The 14,854-nt window shown below is 38.1% G+C and overlaps 1 protein-coding gene across 16 annotated transcripts in view; it reads left to right on the forward strand.

Annotated features, from left to right (window-relative positions):
• Positions 1 to 7,556, forward strand: part of LOC137253031 (alpha-tubulin N-acetyltransferase 1-like) — a 783,286-nt gene extending 775,730 nt beyond the window's left edge. For 13 of the 16 annotated variants that reach the window (XM_067789271.1, XM_067789279.1, XM_067789276.1 and 10 more), the window contains one exon: positions 6,777 to 7,030. In XM_067789271.1, the coding sequence (XP_067645372.1) occupies positions 6,777 to 6,787 (11 nt within the window). In that variant the 3' untranslated portion in view covers positions 6,788 to 7,030. Of the gene's footprint in view, positions 1 to 6,776; positions 7,095 to 7,198 lie in introns of those variants that run through there. The other 3 variants (XM_067789274.1, XM_067789288.1, XM_067789270.1) reach the window with 2 other exon arrangements.
• Positions 7,557 to 14,854: the final 7,298 nt, after the last annotated feature.

A 14,854-nucleotide genomic window follows, 5' to 3' on the forward strand; every position in this document is an offset into this window, starting at 1 on the left:
GCGATATATCGAAAAGGCGAACACCTATAGAACGAAGGCCCACTCCCTTTTAAAAATACTCATTAACACCTTTCATTTGATACCCATATCGTACAAACACATTCTAGAGTCTCCCCTGGTCCACCTTTATGGCGATATTTCGAAACGGCGCCCACCTATAGAACTAAGGTCCACTCCCTTTTAAAATACTCATTAACACCTTTCGTTTGATACACATATTGTACAAACAAATTTTAGGGTCACCCCTGGCCCACCTTTATGGCGATATTTCGAAACGGCGTCCACCTATGGAACTAAGGATTACTCCCTTTTAAAATACTCATTAACACATTTCTTTTGATACCCATATTGTACAAACAAATTCTAGAGTCACCCCTGGTCCACCTTTATGGCGATATCTCGAAAATGCGTCCTATAGAACTTAGCCCCACGCCCTTTTAAAATACACATTAACACCTTTCATTTGATACCCATATCGTACAAACATATTCTAGAGTCACCCCTGGTCCACCTTTATGGCGATATATCGAAAAGGCGAACACCTATAGAACGAAGGCCCACTCCCTTTTAAAAATACTCATTAACACCTTTCATTTGATACCCATATCGTACAAACACATTCTAGAGTCTCCCCTGGTCCACCTTTATGGCGATATTTCGAAACGGCGCCCACCTATAGAACTAAGGTCCACTCCCTTTTAAAATACTCATTAACACCTTTCGTTTGATACACATATTGTACAAACAAATTTTAGGGTCACCCCTGGCCCACCTTTATGGCGATATCTCGAAGCGGCGTACACCTATGGAACTAAGGATCAATCCCTTTTAAAATACTCATTAACACCTTTCTTTTGATACCCATATTGTACAAACAAATTCTAGGGTCACCCCTGGTCCACCTTTATGGCGATATCTCGAAACGGCGTCCACCTATGGAACAAAGGATTACTCCCTTTTAAAATACTCATGAACACCTTTCATTTGATACCCATATCGTACAAACAAATTCTAGAGTCAACCCTGATCCACCTTTATGGCTATATCCCTAAATGGCGTCCACCTATAGAACTATGGCCCACTCCCTCATAAAATACTCTTTAATGCCTTTCATTTGATACACATGTCATACAAACACATTCCAGGGTTTCCCTCGGTTCATATTCCTACATGGTTATTTTCCCTTATGTTGTCACCATAGCTCTCAACTGAGTATTTAATGTTCGGTTACACCCGAACTTAACCTTCCTTACTTGTTTTCTTTTGATTGACGGGGATGAAAGTATTGCTTGCATGTTTATATAGCAAGCCGCTTGATCTATGACAGGCGCCTGATTGGAGCCGCCTTGTGGTGGACAGACCGATGAAAATCCCCTAGCTAGTCCTTAAACCGAGTATAGTATCGTGGCCTATAAATTGTGTCGCCTTCTCACTTTCACCCTTATCGCGAAGTTCACGCGGAAAAGTGTCCGCCTTCACTTATTTTGTTTGGGTGAACTTTTTCCGCCTATCGGCAATTTCGGGCGAACAAAAATTCGCTTCGAAACAGCTGATGATCTACTCTAAATTGGCAGTGAACAAATAATTTACTTACAATTGTGTAAATTTTGTAACCAAGCATATATTTCCTTAAAATACAACAAAAAAAGAAATAAAAAATTTATAAAATAATGTTTAGTATTGCACTTAGGTTGGTAATGATTGAGCGCGAGGAGAATATAAATGTGAAAGGGATTCGGAGGCAATTAAGGGACAGTTCTAACCCTTTGGAGCTAAATGATTCATTGTAAGCTAAAGATTACTATTTTCAGCACTATTGAATAACAAGTTAATTCTTACCAACTCCTTGCCACCATTGAAGCAAAAATTTGGAGTTCCACCAATTATAAAGTTGAGTACATGTTTGCGTTTTTTCGCATAGGGAAAAGGCGTTGGAAAGGACCAGGAAGTGGATCTTAGCCAATCTTGTTTCAGTGAGGTGCTCAACATCTTGGAACCGTTGCTTTGTACACAATCGATGACATGACCGACTGATACGTTGTCATAAAAAATAGAATTTACATACTTAGTAATACAGGAATTTCACTTTTTTCCACTCAACTTCCGATTGTGCATTATTTATTGATTTTTTTGTAATAATAAAAGTACATATAATTATAACAGTATCAAATTTCAAAACAAGAAATTACTTACATTTTGTTTTCCCCTCGTTCGCCTGTAAAATATAAGTGAACAAATTTGGGCTTCCCGAGCAAAGAGTTGCCGATAAGGTGAAATCTTTTTCGAACACGAAAAATTGTTTCCCCACCCTCTGCGATGGGGTGAACAAAAACTGTGAATATTTTCGGGTGAAAATAAAACTCGCGATAACGGAATCACCCTCACCTCTAAATTGATGTTCAGTTGCTACCCAGAGAATACTTGGCCGCAAACGACCGTCAGTAGTAAATTGCTCGAACCGCATGAAAAATAATCGGTCTGGCCATTCCCTGTTGAATGGCGGTCAGAAGCTTTCCCCACTTGTGGAACTTCTACGCATGGTTCCACCTTTACTGCTTAGCAATAACAAAAAGTACAGTCTGAATATCGTTATTGAAACTTTCCGCATTTCGCCATCACAAAGGCTGAACCCCACCGTAAATGAACTTTGCAGCATTTTTATCATACTCAAAACCTTCGACAACATACGCCACCTTTCGCAACGTGTTTTTTAATAGCTTGAAAAAGGTCTTATAAACCGGTATATTCACTACACGCGAAAAAAAACCTTGGCCTCTACAATTTTTTTCGGTAGCCCCTACTGACTTGATCGGTGATAGCATCTAACGATTTTTTTCGAAGCCTCAACCGATTCCTTTGGTAGCTGTATTATAAGTTATCTCCGATCAGATTTAATCCAAGCTTCTCTTCCGGGACGGGGCCTTCATATTTTACGCCGACCCCTAACGGCAGCTGCAATTTAGATAAACTTTCACAGAGAAGCTTTTGATGGTAGAAATATACTTAGAGGGGCGACCCCTCTTAGAAAAACTGTTTTCTAATTGGAAAAAAAATTATTTTATAAATTTTTTATGTTGCTTTGCCCGTCACTTGAACCTAGTCTCAACGGTGTGGTAGGCGCAGCAGATTACCCGCACACCACGACGCCCGTGCACTTCCCTAGACAAAAATTATAAAGCTGGTTGATAATATAGAAACACAGAAAATTATAAAAATACAAATTCGCGGTCTGTACCCTCTACCGATTTTTCCCATGTTACTCAGAATACATACATACGCTACATCTACACTCTAAACTTTTTTGGTTGTTTTTACAGCCATAATGGTACACTCTAAACTTTTTGATTGATTTAACGACAGTTATCATGGTAATTTTATGTTGAATCTCTTGCTGCTGCTTAAAATCATATTCATTTCTGCTTAGTTTCCGCGAAAAGTCACAAAAGGTATAATTTCAAACACAAAGTATAACAAACTTAGATTTTGCTACTGAGAATGTTTAGAAATTAAACATAAAATGCTGAAAAATTTTAAATGTGACCAAAAATGCACAATTAACGTAGCGTTATTCTTATACTTGAAATCAAATATGTGTAAATGCTCTCAGCGAGCGCTTTGCTCTCAACATGCAACGCATTCTCTCTCTTAGTTCTGAAATAAATTTTACCGAGAAAAGTCGCGTTTGCAAATTCGGTCGGTAAAAAATATTCTTATATTGTGTAGTGAGAAGATAATTTAAGATATTAATTAAAAATATATATAGAAATATTTAAATGTAAAATTTGTAAGAATAAGTTCATCGATAATGAAACTTACCATCGCCATATGTTCGCCTATAAGGACAGCGACGCTTGCAATTTTGTTTGTTTTCACGACAATTATAATAAGAAGTTTTCTTCTTATAATTGTTACAAGGTGCATTTCTCACGAAATCACCGAAATATTTATAAGGTGCATCACAGAAATAATATATTTTCATTAGAAAGTTACCAATGCAATGTGGTAAAATGTAAGTATGTTGGACTCAGCATCAAAGAAAAGAGTTTTGTGTGTATTAAGTTACGCAGCTCCAACATTATCGTTGTAAAAACAGCGAAAAGAATTTAGAGTGTGGTAACTTAATACACACAAAACTGTTCAAATTTGCAGCGCTTATTGTTCTCTCTCTCTGCCTCTCTTTTTTTTGTGCTACAAAAAATGTTTCATTAAGCGTGCACATATGTATATTTCTTTGACGCTGAGTCCAACATACTTGCATTTTACCACATTGCATTGGTAACTTTCTGATGAAAATATATTATTTCTGTGATGTACTTTATAAATATTTCGGTGATTTCGTGAGAAATGCACCTTCTAACAATTATAAGTAGAAAACTTCTTATTATAATTGTCGTGAAAACAAACAAAATTGCAAGCGTCGCTGTCCCTATGGGCGTACATATGGCGATGGTAAGTTTCATTATCGATGAACTTATTCTTACAAATTTTACATTTAAACATTTCTATATATATTTTAAAGATGGTTTAACTCTAAGAAAAAAAAATCGGCATCTCTAATATTTCTTCGCACACCCCCTACCTTGGCACTGAATGTCATGCTGAACATACATCCAGCAGATATTGGGCTTTCTAACTTCAGACACTCTAGCCCTCTTACCGGGTTTGACTTTCTCCCGGACAGGACTGACTATTATATGTCGATAACTGCTCCCTATACAACGTTCATCCCACTCTCAAGCAGAACTCTTAGCCCGCATCGGTACAACTGAACCGGATGAAGGATGGCTGTAGGGATTTCGGGATTTCGCTGGCCACCTGTGGTTTGCTCCTCCATAGCTGGGCCTCGAGTCAGCTCAGAATACGTTGGGCGGACACCACCCCTTGCAGGGTAGAAATATATTTCTGGCCGGAAGTGGATGGCAGGAGGTCTGCCGAAATAATTGGGTTCACTAAGGCTCACCTATCAAGAGTCATTGGGGCTTTGACAGGGCACTGCCCCATGGGTATCCATGCGGTACGTCTCAATATACTGGAAACTCCATCCTGCTGCAGCTGTACGAAGGATGATGAGGTGGAATCATCAAATCACTTTATGCATGATTGCCCAGCTTTTGCCAGAACTAGGCGAAAGTACTTCGGTCGAGACCCACTTGGATCTCCCGAGGATTTATCCAAGGTTGAGATCGATATCATTCGGAACTTTATCGTTGCTACCCAATGATTCTTCAAGTAGCTATATCTAGTCACCGTTATTTTATTGTATGTGGTATCACAACGGACCTTCATGTTGTCCAAGTGAGCTTCCCTTATCAGGGCAGCTACCACCTAACCTAACCTAACCTAATTTTTTTCATAATTACCGACTATTGACGAGAAGAATTTATATAGAAAAGCTAGTTATTTAATGGCCGATTAAATGTTAAGTACGAAAATAAATATAATTTCGTCTAACAATATGAAACTCCTCAGTTTTACTAAAATGAAAAGAAACACTATACGACTACATATATTTAACCTTACGAGCTATACGCAGACATCAACATAGTCCAGCGAATTAAAACGCAGCGGCTGCGCTGGCTAGGCCATGTTATGCGAATGAAAGATGATGCTCCGGCCAAGAAAGTGTTTCTATCGGAACCCGCCTATGGAAGCAGAGGTAGAGGGCGGCCCCCACTCCGTTGGAAGGACCAGGTGGAAAACGATTTAAACTCCCTTGGTGTGACCAATTGGCGCCGTTTGGCGGAGCGAAGGAGCGACTGGCGCGCCTTGTTGGACGGCCATAACCGTTTAGACGGTTAAGCGCCAATTAACTAAGTAAGTAAGTATATGTTGTGCTGTGTAGTGTGCTTCAATTTACGTCAATATACTTAGACTTACTTAGGCATACTTAAATGCCACATGTGCTATGCTTTATTAAAATTTTATATTGGAAACCACGGAAACAACTCAAATGTTAAAATTTTACAAGAATATATACCCCCAGCGGGTTAGGGGTCAGAATATACCCGCGGTAGGTATGCCTGTCGTAAGGGGCGACTAAAATACCAGATTCAAGGGGTTGTGTAGCGCAACCTTTTCAGGATGCCAGCGTAATACATAGCTTCTCCAAACCCATTTGTCAACCTCACCTTCGAGCGGCGAATCCAGTTTCACTAACAGACGAGGCTGTGGCGACCACAAGCTCCTCATGGAACTTGGGGGTGGGGAGAAATGGTTAGCATGAAGGTTTAATGTGGCCATATAAATCGTTCCCGAGATGGTTGGGCTAGCACCTTAATGGAGCTGTGTTACCGGAGCGTACCGGATCTGTATCCGGCAAAGGACCATCAAATCGATAACACTCCCAAAGCCTTCGGGGAGTAACCTTATCGCTACAACAACAACAACAACAATCCTTATGAAGTGACCAACTGATAGCAGATTTTATCCTCAAAACATACTGCGTTCGCCAAAACGATATTTTTAAGTTTTATTTCCGTAAAGAACACAAAGCTTTGGCTAAGGATTGGGCTTTGGGTTTTGAAATGAAGCATTCACAATAAATGAGCTTTAATCGCTGTTCGAGTTAAAGAAAACATTTTCTTATGCGAATATGAAGATATTGCCGATTTATCGGCAAACCAAAGCCGATCTTTTGGTCGGACTATATTCTCTATACTTCAAGTTGCTCTGTCCCGACTACAAAAATATGTCAGATATGCCCTTTTCGTATTATACTTTCGAAATTTATTATCATACGTATATTAAATTAATTTAATTTACTTTCCTTAAAACAGGGTCTAAATGATAATTATGATCATGCAGGGCACCTAAATTCAATGGTAAAGTAAATACTTACGTCCGCATATAAAAACTAATATGCTTATATATATGCATTACAACTTCAGGCACAAGGAGATGCTTCTCGTACGCAGATACAATATCAATCAAAGCAGCAGTCTCCGCCACATTTAACACAAATTCATCCAACTTCTCAATCTCATCAACCAACTCAACAAGTAACAGAAAACTTACAACAACAGCAACCTATATATCAGTCACAAAAATCGTCAATCCTGGAGCAGGGTAAAAAACAGTCGTACAAAGAATCACATGTAAATTATTCTTCCTACTTCTTTTTGAATATTTATAAATAAAAAATGTGTACATTTGTTTTCTCTTAATTTAAATCTTTGCTTTAACTAAAACGTACGTGCAGTTGGCATCGGACTCCCGTAAGCAACATTATCAGCAACAGCAACCCATGCAACCATCAATTGCAAGTGTCGCCGAACCCGAACTATGCACAACTTGCCCGAATTGTCAAACAACTATTTATCTTGTGCGTGGACACGAAACAACCGGGGAACCTACTCAGGGCTCTTCCCATATGCATCATGACCCCCGTGATCCCACTGGCAACACCGCTTCTACTTAGAACATATCACATAATGCTGTTTGCTCAGTTGTTTTTAATTTGTTGAAGCACTAAATTTTTGTGTTGTAAAAATTACTCGATGTTACATATTTAATAAATAGTTATACATGCAATAATAAAATATTATTTCAATGACAAATATCTATACACTGACGGATAAAATATTTCTTTAAAGCTGAGAACATTGAACCATGTTTTAATTCGAAGTCATACCACATCAGATTTTTTCTTGTTCCTGTTTTGTTAAAAACTGCAGGCAAAGGACACTCAACATCTATAAAATTCCCCAGAACCTTCGGGGAGTGTTTCCCGCCATAAGAAAAATAAGACACGCAGCTCCACACCACAGCAGCGGCCCCCGAGTGCATAATTAACGGCTTTATTATGTATAACGCAACACAACACGAGGAGTCATTCAAGGGGTTGAAAATCGCAATACAAAGCTTATATAACTTCAAAGCTTCCGCAACTGTCAACCTCACCTACGCACAGTGTAACTTTTTTCACTTTTGGGATGCCAAAAGTCCAAAAAATAATGTTCTCCAATCTCAAAAATGTTTTGACATGCAACAGATTAATAACCAACTGTTAAGAAAATGTATACACAACAAAGTAAAAAACCCACGATCACCATGATAAGCATTATGAAACTTGGATAATTGAAACAAGTGTAAAAATCATTTCACAGTCCAAAATTTTTTACCTATTTTGTGGCCACGTGGTAGATTTTTCGATAACTGTTTTGACTTCAAACTATTCTATTTAACATACTTGCGTAGCTTATAACAGCATTGGTAAGTTTCAGCCACGTAGGCATTTAAAAAAAATTTTTTTTTTAGTTTTAGACAGCCACTAAAAGTTTGGAAAGCTTAGAAAATTTTTCGTTTTCAATAGAATAAAACTTGCCTGATTCCGCCCAACTCCATTGAACAAATACGTACACATTTTTCAGATAAAAGATTGCGAAATTTTGCGTTTTTCTTTGTAATCGCCAACTTAAGGTCTCTATGCCCTCGCCCACGTATGAAGCGCAGTGACCTAACAATGGAATGTCCTCAATTCAAGTCTACAATACTAGATCCCAAAAAAAGAAAGTTATACCTGAAATGGTAAAAACCCAGAAAAAGGAAACTTGTGCACTGAATAACCTTCATTGTTTGTCATATGAGTTTTCCCATTGTTAACGAGTTGTGCACTTATCCCATCAACTTATGTATGCACGCCTACCGGGGGTCGCCTATTATGGGTGATACTTCTAAACAATTGAGTGCTTCGGGAATATACATATATATGTATACATCACATAAACCTACCTAAATCTCGCTCGGAGTTTGAGATCTTAGGTGGATCTTTAAAACAAAGAAATTGGTAAGTATATTTTTGTTAAGCATTAGCAGGTATTATTTTCCCGTAAAAACCCAGTTTCTTATCCTATGACAAGTGATATAATAAAACGCGTGGGCTAAGACTATATAAATAGAGAACAAAGCTAAAAATGAATCATACCAAAGACGGACTGCATTGAAGTAAAACCAACTGCACTGTACCAAATTTTACTATACCATGAACTAGTTATGGCTATTTCACGAAATGCACTCTTTGAAGTTTTGCTAAAAAGCAAAGATGGAGAAACGGACAAAGCCATACTAAACCATATTTTGATTATAATTGGAAGAGATGTGGATTATTCAAAATTAAAAAGATACATCATCTAGTTAACTTATAATATTCGTATGTTGTTTTCGATCTACAAGTAGATTTATTGAGCAAAATCTCTGAATAGTTATCAGAAAATCTGGATTTTACAGATTATATGCTTGATGTTGAGCCATGCAATTCTCGTGATATTCCTAAGCCGGGGGTTAGGTTAGCCGGGGAAGCCAACAAAAAACTTCTCTGAGTCATCTATGCGCACAAAAAAACGAAAAGCTAAGGAAATAATGAACAATGTCGACAATGATCAACTGTTAATGGCAGCGGAATTGAAATTACGATCATCAGGGAAAAGAAATTCTGCAAAAATACTTGAGAAGTTGTCCAGGGCATCACCATCAAGAGGCACTGCAATCAAAAAGTAACGACAATCTGAAGAAAATAAGAAAAGTTTGTCACCAGATCAAGCAATTGTGATGATAGTTGACTCAAATCTTTCAACATATGAATACTCCCTGATCCGGCTGCACACTTCAGAAGTTAACAGAAAAATATATCCTTCATATAACTTTTTAAAAGATTTTATGCTATCCTGAAAAAATTACCGTAACGGAAAACTATGCTGAAATTGAATTGCAGTCCCTGATTGATCACAGCTTACGAAGATTGTATCTTGCACAAGAAGAGGTATTGCTTTCTATTCCTGAGGTTAAAGAACTAAATGCAATTATAAAATGGGGATGTGATGGAGCTGAGCATAGCTGTTACAAAAATCAATTTTCGGAAGAAAACAAATCGGACACTAGTATGTTTTTCATTTCACTAGTACTCCTTCAAATGTATATAATGGTTAACAAACGAAAAGTAATAGTTTGGAGTAATCCTGCTCCATCTTCCACGATATACTGCCGCCCGATAAAATTTGTTTTTACAAAAGAAACACGATATGTAATTGCAAAGGAGGTGCAATCTGTTCAAGATCAAATTTCCAGTCTTCGTCCTACAACAATTCAAACAGATAACCTAAACTTACTGGTGAAATCAACGTTTGTGTTGGGCATGATTCATGGCAAAGATTGCACCGCGGTGTCGGCATATACATCACCGCAAAAGTGCTACATATGTGGGGCTTCTCCAAAAGTTATGAACAATATGCGAGCCCTGTCAGAGCGAAATGTTGACAAAAGCATGCTTTCTTTCGGAATTTCCCCTTTACATTCTTGGATACGATGCATGGAATGTATGCTACACATCGCTTATCGAATGGAAATGAAGACCTGGTGTGTGCGGGGCGAAGAAAATAAGGAAAAGATGGAAAAGAAGAAAGAACATACCCAAAAAAATATAATGAACAACGTGAGAGAACCAAAATATTTCTCCATTATAGTGGAGTCCACGCCGAAATTTGAGGTATCAAAAGACGCGTATATACGTTTATGTAGATTACGAATCCGAAAGCGAAAGTTAACTTTTTTGACCCGTTTAAAAGTTATCCACAAAAAAGAGATTTGTCTGGAACATATTGTTCCCGCACAATTGCGTTATTTTAAGAGCCGAATCACTTGGTTTATGATGAACACTGTTTATATACAATATAATAACCACGAATTAATGAATAATCTTCGTAAAATTTCATTAATTTAATGGTTATTAAAAATACAAACATTGGAAAAAACTTGTTTCTCGTTACATAGTAGTAATGAAGTAGAAAGTGTTGGCACATGCGCAACAATATACAATAATCGGAGTAATGATATTGTTGAGAGATTTCATAGACAGCTAAAAGCTACTATTATGGCTAGGGATGGAATAAATACTTGGTATGATCAATCACCTATCATTCTTCTGGTTTTAAGATCAACTTAAAAAGAAGATATTTTGGCTACATCAGCGGAAATGGTTTTTGGCCAAAATTTACGTTTGCCGGGGGAACTTGTTGTGCCATCAGCTGAAAATTTCTCATCAACTGAAATTTCAAGTAATTTACGTGAACATTTTCGAAATATTAGATCAAATTTAAGTCATCATAAACATTCTGATACTGGAATTTATGTTCCAAAAGATCTTCAAACTTGTAAATTTGCATTTGTTCGGGTCATTAATAAACACTCATTACAACAACCACATGAAGGACCTTACAAAATTGTGGAAAAAGGCCAGAAATGATTTAAGCTTGAAATCAATAATAATATTAAAACTATTCCAATTGACATACTAAAACCTGCAATAATCGGAACAACAGACCCAAACAACACCAATAATTCACATAAAAAGAGAGTTATGTTCAATATGTTTAATGTTAAATTTTCTTGAGGGGGAGTAATGTAGGATTCCCTTTATCTATATATATAAAAAGAAGTGTACATTTTGATTGTCACTCCATAACTCGAGAACGTATAGAAAGATTGCCATGAAATTTTTGAAGTCCCAAATCGGTTTAGCCATTCTTGAGTTATGATTTTTTTTAGAAAAAAATCAAAATCTAATATATAAAATTCTTCTGTCACGGTTTTAGAGGCTGAACTCCGCCGAAACGGCTGAACCGATTCTCATGAAATTTTGTGAACATATTGGGTAGGTCTGAGAATCGGCCAACGTCTACCTTTTTTTCGCTACGTGTCTAGGGTCTTGAGATCAAAACGTGGACCCGGGTACCCCTAGAATGTGTTTATACAATATGGATATCAAATGAAAGCTGTTGATGAGTGCTATAGTACAGGATAATTTGCATACAAGTGGGAGGCTAGGGTCTCGAGATATAGCCAAAAACGTGGACCCGGCTACCCCTAGAATGTGTTTATGCAATATGGATATCACATGAAAGCTGTTGATGAGTGTTATAGTACAGGATAATTTACATACAACTGAGAGGCTAGGGTCTCGAGATATAGCCCAAAACGTGGACCCGGGTACCCCTAGAATGTGTTTATACAATATGGATATCAAATGAAAGCTGTTGATGTGTGCTATAATACAGAATAATTTTCATACAACTGGGCGGGAAGGGTCTCGATATATAGCCCAAAACGTGGGCCCGGGTACCCCTAGAATGTGTTTATACAATATGGATATCAAATGAAAACAGTTGATGAGTGGTATAGTGCAGGATAATTTTCATACAACTGGGAGGCTACGGTCTCGAGATATAGCCCAAAACGTGGACCAGGGTACCCCTAGAATGTGTTTATACAATATGGATATCAAATGAAAGCTGTTGATGAGTGCTATAGTACAGGATAATTTGCATACAAGTGGGAGGCTAGGGTCTCGAGATATAGCCAAAAACGTGGGCCCGGGTACCCCTAGAATGTGTTTATACAATATGTATGTATATCAAATGAAAGCTGTTGATGAGTGCTATAGTACAGGAAAATTTTCATACAACTGAGAGGCTAGGGTCTCGAGATATAGCCCAAAACGTGGACCCGGGTACCCCTAGAATGTGTTTATACAATATGGATATCAAATGAAAGCTGTTGATGAGTGCTATAGTACAGGATAATTTTCATACAACTGGGAGGCTAGGGTCACGAGATATAGCCCAAAACGTGGACCCGGGTACCCCTAGAATGTGTTTATACAATATGGATATCAAATGATAACTGTTGATGAGTGCTATAGTACAGGATAGTTTTCATACAACTGGGAGGCTAGGGTCTCGAGATATAGCCCAAAACGTGGACCCGGGTACCCCTAGAATGTGTTTATACAATATGGATATCAAATGAAAGCTGTTGATGTGTGCTATAATACAGAATAATTTTCATACAACTGGGAGGGAAGGGTCTCGATATATAGCCCAAAACGTGGGCCCGGGTCCCCTAGAATGTGTTTATATAATATGGATATCAAATGAAAACTATTGATGAGTGGTATAGTGCAGGATAATTTTCATACAACTGGGAGGCTACGGTCTCGAGATATAGCCCAAAACGTGGACCTGGTTGCCCCTAGAATGTGTTTATACAATATGTATGTATATCAAATGAAAGCTGTTGATGAGTGCTATAGTACAGGAAAATTTTCATACAACTGGGAGGCTAGGGTCTCGAGATATAGCCCAAAACGTGGACCCGGGTATCCCTAGAATGTGTTTATACAATATGTATATCAAATAAAAGCTGTTGATGAGTGCTATAGTACAGGATAATTTTCATACAACTGGGAGGATAGGTTCTCGAGATATAGCACAAAGCGAGGACCCGGATACACCTAGAATGTGTTTTTACATTATGGGTATCAAATTGAAGCTGTTGATGTATGCTTTAGTACCGAGTAAGTTTTACACCGCTGGGTGACTACGGTCTCGAGATATAGGCCAAAACATGGACCCGGATACACCTAGAATGTGTTTTTATATTATGGGTATCAAATTGATGCTGTTGATGTGTGCTATAATACAGAGTAAGTTTTACACCGCTGAGTGACTAGGGTCTCGAGATATAGGCCAAAACATGGACCCGGATACCGCTAGAATGTGTGCGAATTATGGTATGCTATACTACAGGATAGTTTTCATACAACTGGGAGGGAAGGGTCCCGAGTTATAGCCCAAAATGTGGACCCGGGTACCCCTAGAATGTGTGTATACAATATGGATATCAAATGTAAACTGTTGATGAGGGCTATAATACAGGATAATTTTCATACAACTGGGAGGCTAGGGTCTCGAAATATAGTCCAAAACGTTAACCCGGGTACTCCTAGAATGTGTTTATACAATATCGATATCAAATGACAGCTGTTGATGAGTGCTATATTACAGAATAATTTTCATACAACTGGGAGGCTAGGGTCTCGAGATATAGCCCAAAACGTGGACCCGGGTATCCCTAGAATGTGTTTATACAATATGGATATTAAATGAAAGCTGGTGATGAGTGCTATAGTACAGGAAATGTTTCATACAACTGGGAGGCTAGGGTCTCGAGATATAGCCCTAGAATGTGTTTATACAATATGGATATCAAATGAAAGCTGTTGATGAGTGCTATAGTACAGGAAAATTTTCATACAACTGGGAGGATAGGGTCTCGAGATATAGCCCAAAACGTGGACCCGGGTACACCTAGAATGTGTTTTTACATTATGGGTATCAAATTGAAGCTGTTGATGTATGCTTTAGTACAGTGTAAATTTTACACCGCTGGGTGACTACGGTCTCCAGATATAGGCCAAAACATGGACCCGGATACACCTAGAATGTGTTTTTATATTATGGGTTTCAAATTGATGCTGTTGATGTGTGCTATAATACAGAATAAGTTTTACACCGCTGAGTGACTAGGGTCTCGAGATATAGGCCAAAACATGCACCCAGATACCGCTAGAATGTGTGCGTATTATGGATATCAAATAAAAGCTGTTGACGAGAGCTCTGAAGATGATTGTGATATTCGATTTAGTCGCATCAACTTGGCAAAACTGATAAATATGCATGCGAAGCCGAAATAAAGACATGAATTAATAATGCCCACATACTTATTTGCATACGTCCTATTCGATTTGCCTGAAATGTCGTATAAAAATTTGCCTATATTAGTGTTTACGATGCTTTTTTTCGGGAAGTATAATAGAGATGACTTGGACTGGCATTAGGACTAGGACTGGGACTGAGACTCGGAGTGGGACTGGAACAAAATACATACCACCCTCTGGGACTGAAAATAACAGATGAAGAAGAAGGAAAAAACTTGAGAGAAAACAAAAGAGAGAAGGAGACTGAGAAAGAGATAGAATGAGACGAAGGTGCAGATGAAGCGAAAAAGACGGAGGGAGGAGTGA

Source organism: Eurosta solidaginis, chromosome 5, assembly GCF_040869045.1.
Source record: "Eurosta solidaginis isolate ZX-2024a chromosome 5, ASM4086904v1, whole genome shotgun sequence".
Lineage (NCBI taxonomy): Eukaryota > Metazoa > Arthropoda > Insecta > Diptera > Tephritidae > Eurosta > Eurosta solidaginis.